The sequence below is a fragment of the Myotis myotis genome, unplaced genomic scaffold (genome assembly GCF_014108235.1).
Source record: "Myotis myotis isolate mMyoMyo1 unplaced genomic scaffold, mMyoMyo1.p scaffold_m19_p_14, whole genome shotgun sequence".
Taxonomy (NCBI): Eukaryota; Metazoa; Chordata; class Mammalia; order Chiroptera; family Vespertilionidae; genus Myotis; species Myotis myotis.
In genome coordinates, this window is record NW_023416318.1 from 53,074,890 (window position 1) to 53,089,808 (window position 14,919).

Here is a 14,919-nt window from a genome sequence, read left to right on the forward strand (position 1 = left end):
ACACACACACACACACACACACACACACACAGCCTTCACACTTCCCTACTTGTGAAAGGTAGATTCTCACTAGAGCCTGGCAAGCACCATTTGGGGAACGTTTGCACCACGTGGAGAGGCTGACCCAAGCTGTAGACGGGCTGTTTCCGCGTCGGATACCTACGTCCAACATGCTAGCAGCTGCCACTTCGTCCAGGTGTTTGAAGACGGAGTTCAGAACCTCTCGCAAACGCTTGATGGACGACTTCTTTTGAGGCTGGAGGAGCACAGCCTGAAAATTCACTGGGAGTCCGTACCTTCCCGGACAGACAAGCTGTGTGAGTGGGTTGCTCTGAAGCAAGTGTGGGGACGGGGACTGGACGGGAGCTAAGCGGGCTCTACTGCAGAGCTGCCGCCAGCACAGCTTGGGAAAAGAGCTCGTCCAGCAGCGTGGCCAGCGTTGGGAGAAGCAGCAGATTACCAGGTCCTTCTGGCTAGACAAATCCCTACAACACGCTGGCCTGCTTCTGACAGGATGGTTGTTGACTGGGGAGCCGGGAGGTCAGCCCAGCCCTGGTGGCCACAAGGTGGGGAGTGCGTGGGGTAAACAGGCAATTTGACCGACTGTTCTGACCCAAAGCACTGACTGGAACCCAGCTGGTTTATCAAGCTTGTTCGTTCCTTCTCCTGAGTTTCTGTGGACAAAGGTTTTGAATGGACTCGGCACGCCTGGGTCCGAACTGCTCACCACACGCCTTCCTGTCCCCGCGCCAGCTGTGCGAGTCCGTAAAGGATCATACCCTTGGACTTGCCCGACGCGCAGCGACTCATGTGGCCAAAAATCTGTTACTACTCCTTAGTTTTTATTTCCCAGTGTCCGTAAATTCCCCCTGGCTCCCACACTTTGCCAGTCCTCACTTCTGGCTGCTGATGCCGTGTACCCCAAAATACTGAAATGTATTTGAGCTGCAGAAAGGGAAGTCAACGGGACCGGGGAAGTGGGCTGTCTGTAATGGCGTCCCGTGTAACCAGGCATCAGGCCTACCTCCCCCTGCAACCTGTACGGATTGTCAGTGCCCGCCTCACTGCTGCAGGGTCCAGCCCAGCTGTGGGCAAACTACGGCCCGCGGGCCGAATCCGGCCCGTTTGAAATGAATAAAACTAAAAAAAAAAAAAAAGACCGTACCCTTTTATGTAATGATGTTTACTTTGAATTTATATTAGTTCACACAAACACTCCATCCATGCTTTTGTTCCGGCCCTCCGGTCCAGTTTAAGAACCCATTGTGGCCCTCGAGTCAAAAAGTTTGCCCACCCCTGGTCCAGCCTTTCTCCTCCCCTTTACATCGCCATCTTGCCTTGTTCCAAACAAAAACTTCAACTCCCTACAACTCCTGTTCCAAATGTCAGTGTCCAGTGTCCTGTCACCATGATCTGTGTCACTCAGTCATCCTTTGCCTTTAGCTTCTCACACCAGGGACATCAGCACCTGAAGCTTCCCCTCCCTGGCCCTCCAGCACCCTCTCCCGGCTCACTTCCTCAGGGCTTCTCAGCTGCCACTCCTTAAATGCCGGGGGTCCCTGAGGTGGTCCCTCCTAGGTGAACTCCATACATCAGTCATCACGGAGGATTCCCTAACGTGTTCCTATTGAGACCGCGCTCAGGACCAGGCCGATGCGCGAGTCCCCGGCCCCCTTGGCAGTCCCACCACAGCCCCGCCTGAGGCCCCGTCCAGTTCATGCAGCTGACCACCCCGGCTCACTGACCCTGAAGATGAACTAGCGCGTCCTCACTTTGATGCTACTCTGTCCACAGTCATTTAGCATCTACTCTGTGCAATGAGGCCCGATGATCGGGGCAGAGGGGGGCTCAGCCCAGCCCTCGCCTGGGCTCGCAGAGGAGGAAAGGTCAGAAACGGCGTCTGGAGAAGGCAGAGCGGCAGCACCGACGGGGGCAGAGGCCAGCGGACGGTCCCTGCTGCTCTAATGCACTTGCTCATCTGTTCTCTCAGTTGCGATCTCTCCATAGGCTGGGAAGTGGAAGGCCTTTAAAGAGGGTCAAGTAAGCCCGGCCGGCGGGGCTCAGGGGTTGAGCGTTGACCTATGAACCAGGAGGTCCCGGTTCGATTCCTGATCAGGGCACATGCCCGGGTTCTGGGCTCGATCCCCAGTGTGGGGTGTGCAAGAGGCAGCTGATCGATGATTCCCTCACATCATTGATGTCTCTCCCTCTCCCTTCCTCTCTGAAATCAATAAACATATTTTTAAAAAGGACCTGGTATCTCTACACACACAGAGCAGATGAAAAAAGCAAGTTGCAGAATCTGAGGTATAAACGATCCCAGTCGGGAGACACGGAGACTTGAAACTCTCCGCCCTGAGCACGGGTGGGCGTGGGACCGTGAGGAACGTTTCCCACGGCACAGACTCTGAGCGTGACTTTTTACAGTGCTCGTGTCGCACAGCCGTCTCGGGACACTGGTCACCGCAGCAGCGGGGCCAGTCTGGGACTCATCACCAAGGCGCCAACCTCTGAGATGGGGTAGAAGATGAGGAGCCAGGGTCAGCTCCATCTGCGTTTGGACAAAACCACACTGGCAGCCACGTGGAGGATGAACTGGGGGCAAAACCAGGTAGGAGCCCATGGCAACAGCCGGGCAAGCTGAGGTGGGAGACGAGCGGAAAAGAAAGCGAAGGCAGGCTGGGCAGGCCTGTGGAAGGTGCGGTGGGTGGAGGCAGCGGGGGCAGGACGTGAGGGTGAAGGAGCAGCGGAGTCCAAGCTGAGCATTGGCAGTGACAGTGCTGGAGGGAGGGGAGCCACACAGGCAGAAACCTATGTTGGGAGGAGGGTGGGACCGGGAGACGCAGCAGCTTGGGCAGGGGTCAGGCTGGCCAGCCAGGTGGGTGGTGGGAGGGGACCCGGAGCAACCTGCAGTGAAGGCGGGGAGGGCTGGAGGGGCACCTCAGGATGTGTTTGCGATACGGGACATGTTCAAGCACCTAAAAAGCAGGCTTTAAGAAATAGTACCTGTTTGACTCCATTTTCATAAATACATAGGATTATGCACATCTGTACATTTAAAAGGTCAAAAGACAAACTGCATTTTAGCAGTGTTTTCTCTCGCTGTTCAAGTTTCAGGGGATTTCTATTCATTATGTGTGCTTATCTATTGTTTCCAAAATTTCCACGGTGAATCTATTTTTCTTTTGTTAAAAAAAAAAGGTATCCTAAGTTTTGGTGCTGGTGGTTTATATGTGGTTTGAGTTTTACTTTTCTGGGGCCTTGAGAGGGGAGCTCTCAGGTCCAGGTGTGAGAGGCGCTGGTATTTGCAGGGTCCCTGGGCCCTAGCGGCTACGCTGCGGGGCTGGGGGGAGCCAGCGGGAGACCGGGAGGCACCTGCCTGAGGCTGGCAGGACAGGGACAGAGCAGAGCAGGGCTGAGGGAGGGTTTACGGGACCCCGGAAGTCCTGGCCCGGAGCCTGGAGGCTGGAGGGGAGCCCCGTGGCCCCAGAGCTGCCGCTCTCGGCCACCCCACCCCGGACAGCCCGGCGGGCACCTCCGCCGACCTACCTGAGCACGGACTCCACGAACACTCTCAGCGCCTTGATGTGCACCCAGGCGATGAAGGCTTCGCTGAAGTTCACCTTGAGCCAGCGCAGCAGGGGGCCCTGCAGAGAAGGGCAGCCGTGACCTCTCGGCCCCTCCGCCGACCCGAGCCAAGAAGGGCCTGCCCGTCACCAGCCCATCCCCTCCAGGCAGGTTGGACAGAGCAAGCCCTGAGCTGAGAAGGAGCGCCCGGGGCAGGGCCAGCAGAAGCAGCGAGTCGGGCCCACAAGGCCCAGGCGAGTCCCAGCACCGTGCTCTCCGGGGGGCCTGGGGCCTGGGGCCGGAAGCTCAGCGGGCCAGCCACCGGCATATGCGTGGGGCCACCTCAGACCGGGCAGCGGGGCGCTGGGCAGCCCCTGACCTCAGGGCTCTCAGCAGGCAGCTCACAGCCTCCATCAGACTCTGTGCTACAAGGGCCCACCTTCTTGGAAGGCTCTAGCTGGGCCCCCACCTCACGCTATGACCACAGCCCCAGGGCGTGAGGGTGTCACTAACGCTGGTGTGGCGGTCACCTGGGGGAGTTCAAGTCTCGCAGCAAAGGCCCTGAGCCCACAAAGGTCAGGAGTGGGTCCAGCCAGGACAGGACAGCGGAGCTGCCGCCCACGCCTGCCCCCAGCAGGGCCTGCCCGTCACCAGCTCGTCACCTCCAGGCAGAGCAGAGGCAGCTTGGCCCAAAGCACCGTCCATTGTTGGGGGGCGGGGCCGCCCCAAAGAGGCCCTGCAGATTAGGAAGAAGGCCCCGCTCTGGGCTCCTTGAAGACCTCAAAAGCCGCTTAGAGAACAGAAAGGCAAGGATTTGCCACTCAGACACCTGCGCTGGCGAGGGCATGCGAGCGGGGACCCCAGGGCTCCGGGGGTTGCTTACCTCGCTCTCGCCCTCACTCTCTCTCTCTCTGTCGCTGTGCCCCGCAGCGGGCCTATCGGGGCTACCTAGCGGGGTTACCTTAACCTTGTGGTCCGGGAAGGTGGAGGATCCCTTTTTAAGAGCAACACAGGAAGTTTGCTAAAGGCACAGAAACGATTTATTAATCTTTCAGGAAACACATCAGAAACAGAAACCATTCTCGTCGCCTGACGGAAGGCAGGCTCAGGGATGCCGCCCGCCCAGGGGTGGAGGTGTGGCCCTGTCTGCCCGGCCCGGCCCGGGACAGCCTTCCTGTGGCTCCGTATTCCGGGGAAAGAGCCCGTCTCTGGCCGAGGGCTGGGGTTACACATCGCTCCCTCTGCCTGGCCTGGGCCGGGGCAGCTCCGGAGCTGTCTGTCTGGGCGCGGTCAGGGCGTCTCCACCCAGCCCAGCCACGGCAGCCTCCTTGGCCTTCGGGCGCCGGGCATGCAGTCGGTGCACGGCACCCTTTATCGTCTTTCTCTCAGACAGGTGGGCGCTCGGGAGACTCCCACCCTGTGATCTCAGAGGGAACCGACAACATCCGGGACCCAGCCGTCCCTTCCACTGACAAGTCGCCAGAAAGATACAGGATGCTGCTCATGCCCACCTCCAAACAGGCTCAGGGCCAAGAGTCTGCAGGAGCCGGGCGGCTGGCCTGCTGTCGCCCCTCCCTGGCGTACAGCGAGAGCTCGGAAGGGACTGAGTGTTTCCGAGTTAGTGCATCTCCCTCTGAGCTCCATTCCCCGAGGCCCTGGCAGGGCTCCCGGCTGCGTGGGCAGAAGTCTACACCGCGGGGAACCCGAGACCCGGTGCAGGTGTCGGCTCAGGTGTCAGTCCTGGGTCCTCAGGGGGGTCTGTGCCAGCACACGGGTGGGTGCCAAGGGACCTGACCACCTGTCCTCTGGGCAGGACCTGCCGCCCGGACACTTGTGGGAGCTGCTGTGACCCAGCTGCCGTCCAGACACACGGCAGAGAGCTGGGTCGGTCACTAAAGAGACCTCGGGAGTGTTCCCAGGTGTCAGGGCTGCGGTTCAGGCGCAACCCTTCTGGGTCTCAGCTCTGGTGCTGAACACCTTTCTTGCATGGGTGCCTAGGTGCCTGGATGTGTGGGTGCCTGGGTGCATGGGCACCTCGGTGCGTGGGCGCCTGGGTGTGTGGGTGTGTGGGTCCCTGGTCCCTGGGTCCCTGGTGCCTGGGTCCCTGGGGGCCTGGGTCCCTGGGTCTCTGGGTGACTTGGTGCATGGGTGCCTGGGTGCATGGGTCTGAGTCCTCAGGGCCCAGGGCTCCAGCTCAGCCCTGTCTCAGAGGATCTGCAGCGTGTGCATCCCTTCGGGGTACACATCTATACACATACGTGTACAAGCGTGTTTATGGTGTGTGAGCGTTTTTATGCTTGGGGGGCATTTTATATGCTCGTTCCCATGGCCTCTCACAGGCCCCGGTCCGGTCCAGTGGGGCTCTGAGAACCCCATTTCGGGGGCCCCATGGCTAGTGCTCGTTTCTGAGGGGCAACTTGTCTGGAGTCCCTCTGAAAAGACCATTGAGCCTGGCCCATGTGCTCAGTGGTTGAGCATCAACCTATGAACCAGGAGGTCAGGGTTCAATTCCTGGTCAAGGGCACATGCCAAGGTTGCGGCTCAATCCCCAGTGTGGAGCGTGCAGGAGGCGGCCGATCAGTGATTCTCATCATTCGTACTTCTATCTCTCTCTCCCTCTCCCTCTCTGAAGTCAATAACAAGTAGTTTTGGGGAAAAAAGGCCATTGACCCAGAGAGGTCAGGCCAGATGTGCAGGGTGCCCGGCCCGCCGTTGGGAAGGCTCGGGGCAAACACTCGGCCACAGGAGAGGCACTTGTTGCTTCGCACGCCCTTGCCGCTCTGTTTACACACGGCCCTTCCTCCCAGAGGGCCGGGAGCACACTCGACTCATTCTTCCTCCCAGCACCGAGGTGGGTGCTCCCAGAGCCCTCCCGCTAGGACTGAGGAGGGGACCCGAAACGCTCCACCCATTCGGGGCCACACGGCTTGGCCCCGCTCCCAGCCGGAGGGCACCCCGTCTGGAATGCGCCCATTTTACAGAGCGGCGGAGGGAGTCCCTGTTTAAACACGAAAGTCTGGTCTCCCTCTTGAGCTCAGCTGCCCTCAACGTTTCCGAGTGGCCGTTGTCGGTAATCTCAGGGTGAGCACCCCCTCTTTGCTAAAAGCACAGCGAGGGTAAATAGAGGTGCTGGGACAGAGGCGGCACATCACACCTGGAACTCACACTGCCCAGGACAGCTGCGTGGCCTTGGCCTCACCTCCGGGGCGGGGCCCTGCCTGCAGCCCGGCCTGCCTTGCTCGACCTCGGGGGGGGCCCCAGGCAGGGTCCTCTCCCAGGGCCTGGCTCATCACCCTCTCAGCACCCCGACTTCTCAGCGACAATGGAGCCAGTCCCTTCCTGGGAGGGCAGTGCCAGCGCTCGGGGAGACCTTGCTTGGAGCTGCCCAGCACCATAGTTGACAGCTCAGGCGCTATCTCCACAGTGACCTACGCTGGCTCCCCCAGGAGAGCACATGTTCCTTGGGGTGGCGGGTGGGGGAGGTGCCCAGGGGCAGGGGGATGGCGGGGCTGAGAGGCGGGGACTGGCAGGGCCCTCTGTCCCCGTCTTGCCCGAGAATCCGGGCCTGTGGCCGGTACTCACATATTGTTGCTTCTTAGCCGACAGCAACCTGGTCATCTCTTCCCGTTCCCGTGTGATCTCTTTCTCATCATAGTAAAATTCTCGGACCATGAACCTTAACCAGGCAAACAGAGGCGGTCACGGAGCCGCTCCCGGGGGCAGGGCCCAGCCAGCCCGCCGGAACTTACTTGTTCTCTTTGGCTCTGGCTTTGAAATCGTCAATCACTTTTCGAAACAGGGTCACGGTGAAGAGGCCGCCCTCCTTGTCCTCAAAGATCAGCCTGTGGGGAGACGCGTCTGCTCGCTGGGCTGGGCTGGGCTGGGAGGTTGCTGCAGCCACGGCCGCTGTCCCCTCCGCCTGGTGGCCTTGCACACCCGGCCTCCCTAGGCTCCCTCACTCCTGGCTCTGTGGTCCCGGCGCTCCACTTCCTCTCCTGCCCGTTCTCTCGCCCCCCAAGCCGAGCCTCAGGGGCCTCCAGGCCATTAAACCCAGGCCCAGGGGAGGAAGGGACGGGAGCCTGGTTGTGCCGTGATCTGGGGTTGGGTCCCGTTCATCAATTGCCTGAGAGATGAGGCCACTCCTGGGCTCGGTCCCCTGGTGCGCCCGGTGGCCCTGGCCCTGGCACGCTCCGGGGACAGTGAACCGGGGGAGGGAGGGGGGGCGGTGAGGGGCGTTTCGGCTGCTGGAACATCTCACAATGGCCACTTCACGGTCAATGTCAGTGTTCTAATTAGACACACCTCCTGGCACACGTCCACGGAAAGCCACGGTGGCCGCTGTCCCCAGGGCGTGGGGGTGGCTGAGGCCAGTGATCTAAGCATCATTGAGTCCTGCTGGCCAGATGCCCCCCATGCGGGTCCTGGGGCCCCGGCAGAGTTCTGTGGGCTGCTGGCGGCCCCCTCCTGTTCCTCAGAGCCCATGCCCAGGAGGCTGGCCGCAGGCTGGAGGCCTTTCCAGGCCATCGCCGCAGACCCAGGGCCCCTGACGGTGTAAGGCCGGGGGCTCTGGCTGGGAGGCCAAGGCCCTGCAGCTGGTGCCCTGGCCTTCGCCAAGCAGGCCAGTGCCTGTGCCCGTCTGCCCCGCTCCTCCCCTCGGACATAGCTGCCCTGGCTTATTCCTCCAGCTCCCGGGGGACCTCAGGCTGTGGCTGTCCTGTTCCCTGCACCCCTCACTGCCTCTCCTGTGAGTCTGTGGTCCTGGGAGAGCCAGCCTTGGGGCAGGTGCCCGCTGGCCTCCGGGCTGGGGTAGGAGAGGGCAGGGCTGCCCTCAGGCTGAGCCGAGTGCCGGGAGGCAGGTGAATGGCCTCGCTGTCAGGTCTTTTAAATAAATCACAAGCTATTTCAGGCACAGGCGAGGCACCGAACAGGACACATACCCGTGTACCTGCCCCCGGCTACAGACATCACTGTTCATACAGGAGAAAGCCCTCCCCCGCTGACCTCTCTGCCCTGAGGTCACCCCTGGCATTTCTCACCCCAAAAACCCCCATAATTCTACTGTGCACCTGCATGTGCGCAAGTCTCAGGAGGTTTAGAGTGGCCATTGTTAGACCTTAACTAAATGGCTTCACGCCCAGCCCTCACTGCCCACAGCAGCTCAGACCTCCATGCTGAGACTGTCCTCCGCCCCTCCCTCACTCTGTGGCCACCATGGCCCCGCCCTGGCCTGGCCCTCCTGTGGGGAAGAGGCCACACCCAGCTGACAAGGCAGAGTGGAGTACAGCAAAGGAGGGCAGCCAGGGAGGGCTTCCCGGAGGAGGGGGCAGGGAAGCAAAGTCCCAAAAGATGGAGGGAGTCTGCCACGTGGCTGGTGCATGGCCACTGCAGGTTGAGGGACTCTTGGTGGGCACAGTGTGTGGTGGTTGGGTGCCCCAGGGCACCCACACATGCTTCCCAGGGACCCCCGGGTTAAGCCGGCATCGCACTTACTTGGTTGACCGAGGGACCACCATGTCCGAGAGGGATTCGTAGGTCTTCTGCCATTGTATGTAGTTTTGTCTGCGAGAACACAGAGTCGTTAGTGATTTCTGTGGAGAAGGCTGTGGGGCAGCGGTTCTCAACCTGTGGGTCGCGACCCCTTTGGGGCTCGAACGACCCTTTCACAGGGGTCGCCTAAGACCATCGGAAAACACATATATAATTACATATTGTTTTTGTGATTAATCACTATGCTTTCATTATGTTCCATTTGTAACAATGAAAATCCATCCTGCATATCAGATATTTACATGACGGTTCATAACAGTAGCAACATTACAGTGATGCAGTAGCAACGGAAATAATTTTATGGTTGGGGGTCACCCCAACATGAGGAACTCTACTAAAGGGTTGCGGCATTAGGAAGGTTGAGAACCACTGCTGTGGGGTGTCCTGAGTGTTGAGGAAGCTGCACCCCCCCTTTTCCCGAGGGACCGAGGCGAGCAGGACGGGCCCTGCAGGAGCGCTGGGAGCCCTGCGCCCAGCCCGGTCCTGGGCCGGCCTCCCCGAGGGGCCCTGAGCACCGGGAGAGGCGTGTGTGAAGGACTCGCCAAAGATACCGGCAGGGGCGGTTTCTGCCCCTGGTTCTGCGCAGCCTGGGCAAGGCAGCTGACCACAGCTCCCCCTGGCTTGAGGGAGTGAAATGAGCCTGTCTGACACCTGGCGCATAGTAGGTGCTCAAGGAATGGCTGCTGCGGCCACTGCTCTTACCCTGCAAGCATGGTCCCCACCTGGCTTCCCCCAGGGCCTGCGCCCCGGCCGTGGCGTGTGGGCCTCTGGCAGGGCCGGCGGCCTTCCGCGATGACTAACTCAGGCTGAGACGCCCACGGCCCCCTCCCCGCCCACTTACGTGGGGACGATGACCAGGAGGGTGACCAGATACTCGGAGTCCAGCACAAAGTCGTCCTTGTTCACGATGTCGCTCAGCGTCCGCGTGAAGAGGTTTGCCCTGAGCCCACGTGGGACAGAGGGGGCGTGGTCAGCAGAAAGGCACGTGGAGGCCGCACGCACCCGAGCACCCACGGCACACACACGGCGGGGACGGGAGGGGCAGGCAGCACGTGGGGGAGGCTTAGGGTGTCGGGCGGGGGGACTCAGTGCACCCTCAGCTCCGCGTCTGGGAGGCCAGCACTGCGTGGCCGGCAGGGCCTCAGGTGCTGTCACCTGCCAGCCAAGGGGCTGCTGAAGGGGACACCGGTCCCTGTGCTGCCTGTGCTGCCACTGCTGCTGGGAGGAGCCCTGGTGGCAGCAGCTGAAGCTACTCCGGTGTCAGCGCGGCGGCCAGCTCTCGCAGCTGCCCGGGCGTCCGGGGCGGGACCGGCCCAGCGAGGGCTCCGTTTCCCTTTCCGGGCCCCGCAGGCCCGGCAGCCGGGGGCACTCACCTGGAATAGCTCTCTCCCTGCAGCGGACCTGGTCGCATCGAGGTCAGGGTATTTTTAGCACCCGGATCGAGGCCACTGCCCGCCAACGGGCCGAGACGCCTCCAACGACCGCCTGGCCGCGTGCACACAGGCCGCGATGTCAGCTAACACGCGTTCATCAGCCCGCAGTGCTTCCCGGGTGAACGCTCTCAAGCGGAGACCCCTGGGGCGCCCCCGGGGGCTCTGAGCAGCCCCCAGAGGGTGGCCTCGGGCACAGGCAGGAGCTGTGTCTGCTCCAGGCCTCCCCTCCCAGCCAGCTCCCGAGTCAGAAGTGCCTCTCAGTCTGTCTGTCTGTCTGTCTGTCTGACTCTCTCACACACACAGCCCCGTCCCCGGGATCTGCCCCGCAGGGGGAGGCCCGTGCCGTGTGCGGACATGGCACTCACTTGGCCTTCTGGTTCAGGCTGTCCAGCGTGGCCTTGAGGGTGCTGTAGGCGGCCGTGCGGCCCTTCAGGTCCGTCTCGATCTGCGCCAGTTGCTGCTCGGAAAAGCAGAAGTGTTTAAAGAGGCGCCAAGCTTTGCAAACTGGCACACGTCGCTCCTTAAGAAAACAGCCCCGAACCTGCCCGCGTCCCAGCTGGCCTCCTGGGGCCACACCTGGCGCTGGGCAGCCCCTCCTCCGGGGCCCCCAGAATCACTGCCCGCTTGTCTGCCTGTCCCGCGGGGCTGGGACCTCTGACACGGTGATGCCCAGGGAGCCGCACCCACGTCCCCGCCTTCCGGCCCCACCCACTTCCCAGACACAGGCGGCAGCAGCCTGGTGTGAGGAGACGCTGGCGCACGGGATGGGATGGGACGGGACGGGGCCCAGCCGCCACCTCCTTCGCCCGCCCCGCCACGCCCTGGGCTCTGCCGCTCTGCGGAGACAACAGGAGGCCTTGTTCCTGGCGGTGACGCTCTCCCAGCCACGGCCACGGGGCTGTGCCTGTGAGGCGCCCGGTGTGGTGGGGGGAGAGGGGACACTCAGTGGGACCGGGGTCAGCACGGCAGCGAGACGCCCAGGGCCCCGGAGCCTTCCATCTGTGGCAGAAGCTGGAGGCCACGCTGACCAACATGGCAGAACCACGGGGCCGCGCCAGCTGGCGCCCCCATTGTCACAGGCACCTCCGATGAGGGGCTGGACCCCCAGGGACTGTCCCAGGAGTCAGGGCTGGCAGGAGGCAGGTGGGGATGAGGACCCCAGCCAGGGTCCAGATGCCGCGTAGAGGGCCCGCAGCCCCCGGTCACAGACGCGCGAGTGTCCCGGAGGGAGCCCCCCCTCTCACCTTCGCCAGGGTGTCCACCACGCTGGGCAGCGGCTGCTTCGCCGGGTACTTGGCCATGTCCCATTCAAAGTGGGTCACAAAGGACGTTAAGTCAACTGGAAGGACACAAACCCACGTCAGCGCACGGCTCCCCACCAGGGCCCCTGAGCTGTGCGCCGAGGAGCGAGGCAGCGCCCCCGGAGCGGGTGCTGTGGGGCCGGGCGGACGGGCGGACGGACGGGCGGAACAGTCACACCTGACAGCGAGGGGCGGTTGGATCGCTATCTGCCTGGGCCTGGGCTCCCGTCCTCGCGCCCCAAAGACCTGGTGTTTATAGAGAAGCAGCGCTCTACCTACGTCGCTCTTCCGTCTCGGGCCCTGCCAGTGACCCGCTGGGAAGTAAGATCCGCCGATCTTTTTAACAAAAGCGTCTCTTTGTTAGCACCAGCGAGAAACCCACTGTGACAAGCAGGCTGGCTGGGAAGGCACCGGGGACTCCCACCTGCGCGGACCTGTGCTGGTGCCGAGAGGGTGTGCCGGCTTCCTTCCACCCGCGTGAGCAGGCGGGAGAAAACCCAAAGCAAATGGCTCCTTCGCATGCGGGAACCAGGAAAGGCCTGTGTGGGCCCAGGGGCACCCCAGGAGGCTGGAGAGAAGCAGGCTCCTTGCCCATGGAGGCCCCACAGAGCTCAGCCTGGCGTTGAAGCCGCCAGGGGCCACGTGCCAGCCAGCCCCTGAGCAGGCAGGACAGCCACCCGGGAGGAAGCAGACTGCAAAGCTAGGATGCAGATGTGCACCTGGGACCCCAGGGTCCAAGCGCCCCCACTCCAGGAGGCACGCGGAGCTGCCAGGCGGCGGGGGAGCCCCCAGGAAGCGGGGAGGGGAGGACACGGCCGCTCTCTGGGTCGTGTGGCTACAGTGACCAAGTGCGAGGGGGCCACTCGGGAACCCCGTCGTACCTGGTCACTGTACCCCACCACCAGCCCGAGATCCGCCTCCCCAGGGACATGCGGGGCACCACACGGAACACGCACACAGCAACAACGCACCACCTACTCTTTAAACATTTCATCTTTTCCTTCAAACCTGCAACGGAAGAAGGCGTCATCATTCCCCCGCGTTCGCCCACAAAGCCCGTGCAGAGCCGGCAGTGTGAACGGCCCCGCTTGTCGACTGGAACAAGCAGCTAGGACGCTTTCTAGGGCTGCGGGAGGGGAACTACGGGTTTCTGTGCAGCACGTGATCTCGGTGTTACACACGGAGCCCGTCCGCCCCTTTCCAGGGCCGAGGCATCGAGGCGCGGGCTTGATCGCTGCTGCAGACGTTTCACCACGGAGTTAGTTCTACCGTTTCCAGAGCCGCAGGGGCACTCTCGTTTCAGGCCCACGATGAATGAACCAGAGCATGTGGGTCTAACTCTACTTAACTGGGAGCAGCTTAAGATTTCCGTGTGAGGCCTTCCTCCGCCCGTGAGGGCATCCTCAGCCTCGTTTCGGGAAAGGGATAAACGGTGGGGGGTTGTGGGCAGGATGGAACCTTCCAGGCGGGAGAGGGCAGAGGCTGATGGAGACGGTGGGCAGGCCCAGGCAACCCACTAGACCCTGCCGTACACATTTCCACTTCACGTTTCATAGAGGGTTTTAGCTACAGGGTAAAAAAACGCGACAGGGGACTGTAAACTGGCAAAGGGGCATGTCTTCCAAACGCCGTGTTGTTGAGCTAACAGCGGGGCAGACAGGGCTGGCTGGGGGACAACTGATGTCTCTGGGCCTCAGTCTTCCCATCTGTAAAATGGGGCAATCCCATCTTGAAGGGTTTTTGTGAGGATCAAATGGACCAGGTCATTGACTTCCAAATGGAGAACACGGTCTGTCACCGGGGTTGGTGGGGGAAGGGGGAGGGAGGGGAAGGAGGTCCTATCATCTCGGTCACTGCTGCGTGGCCACACTGGGGCTGCCCGTGGGCCAGCAGGAGCCCAGGAGGCACGCCGTGACCGTGGGAGTGACCTACCTCCGTTGGCCAGGAGGTTCTCCTGGACCTTGCCCTTGGCGTCCTCCATGACCTCCACCACGCTCTGGGCCATTCTCTTTATGAGGCTGTGGAACAGAACGAAGGGCCGCTCAGAGCCGGACACTGCCCCCCAAGTCCTCTCCACCTCTGGTGGTGGGAAAAGGAGCGGGGCCGCCCTGGGGGACTCATCTGGCAACGGCAGGAAGGGGCCGCACGTGCTCACGGCCTCTGAGCCCGAATTTCCACTTCTGGGAAACGAGCTTAAGGAAACGGACAGAGAGAAAAAGGCTGATCCATTAGAATTTCAGCATAAGAAGCTGCCCTCCATGCCACCGCCGGGACAGCGGAGAGCCGGCACCGCGGGAGGCGCCACCATCGGGGTTGACTGCGGAAGGGACGGTGCCTGCAGGAGGCCCATCGCCCGGCAGCCCCTGCGGACCCGGCTGCGCAGTTTCTGCTGTTGTGGAGCGAGGCGTGTATTGTCACGCTGTGTGGAAAACAAACCAGAATCAAACGCACACAGAAAGTGGGGGTGCCACCGTGGGAGCTGATCTTCCTGCGTCAGCTCTTTCCTAGAACCATCGGGCATCGCCGCTGGAATGGGGAACGGGAACCTCGGAGTCTCCAGAAGGTCCCCCGGGGCTCAGACAGCATCTGGGGCAGGAGGACTCCCTCAGCAGGGCTCTGCCTGCGGCCAGGGTGAGGTTTGGGCCGCATTCATCTCATCCCTCTGAGCCTCAGTCCTCTTAGGTGCCAGACGTGGACCTCACCCCTTTGGCAGGACTCTGATGCGCATGCGTAGAACCAGCCTAAGAGCAGAGCGTCCACTCCTGCAGGCTAATCCATTAGAATTTCAGCTGGAAAACTCGCCAAACCGGGACCAGAGTCTGCAAGTTCTGATGGTCCAGGTCTTTGCCTCAGGCCCTCTCTCCTGACTCCCAGGCTCCAGGCCATGGGGAGGGGTGTTGTAAAGAGGAGGGGGGACCAGGTCATTGACCTCCCAATGGAGGACAGGGGCTTCTGTGGCTGCAGGCACTGGGCGTGTTGGCTGCACAGAGCGTGGAGGCCAGGGCCAGGCAGGAGGGCACTGGGCAGCCCGGATGGAGGAACAGAGGGCGGGAGAGAAGCCATTTCCAAAA

At 61.9% G+C, this 14,919-nt stretch overlaps 1 protein-coding gene across 17 annotated transcripts in view; it reads right to left on the reverse strand.

The window, feature by feature from the left end:
• Window positions 1-14,919, reverse strand: part of ATP6V1C2 (ATPase H+ transporting V1 subunit C2) — a 37,532-nt gene that overhangs the window by 8,400 nt on the left and 14,213 nt on the right. The window contains exons 4-14 of one of the 17 annotated variants that reach the window (XM_036335336.1): window positions 13,781-13,866; window positions 12,827-12,856; window positions 11,792-11,886; window positions 10,913-11,004; window positions 9,956-10,054; window positions 9,058-9,126; window positions 7,317-7,409; window positions 7,150-7,243; window positions 4,451-4,588; window positions 3,550-3,647; window positions 164-296 (exon numbers count right to left, since the gene is read on the reverse strand). In XM_036335336.1, coding sequence (XP_036191229.1) covers window positions 164-296; window positions 3,550-3,647; window positions 4,451-4,588; window positions 7,150-7,243; window positions 7,317-7,409; window positions 9,058-9,126; window positions 9,956-10,054; window positions 10,913-11,004; window positions 11,792-11,886; window positions 12,827-12,856; window positions 13,781-13,866 — 1,027 coding nt within the window. The other 16 variants (XM_036335339.1, XM_036335347.1, XM_036335340.1 and 13 more) reach the window with 16 other exon arrangements.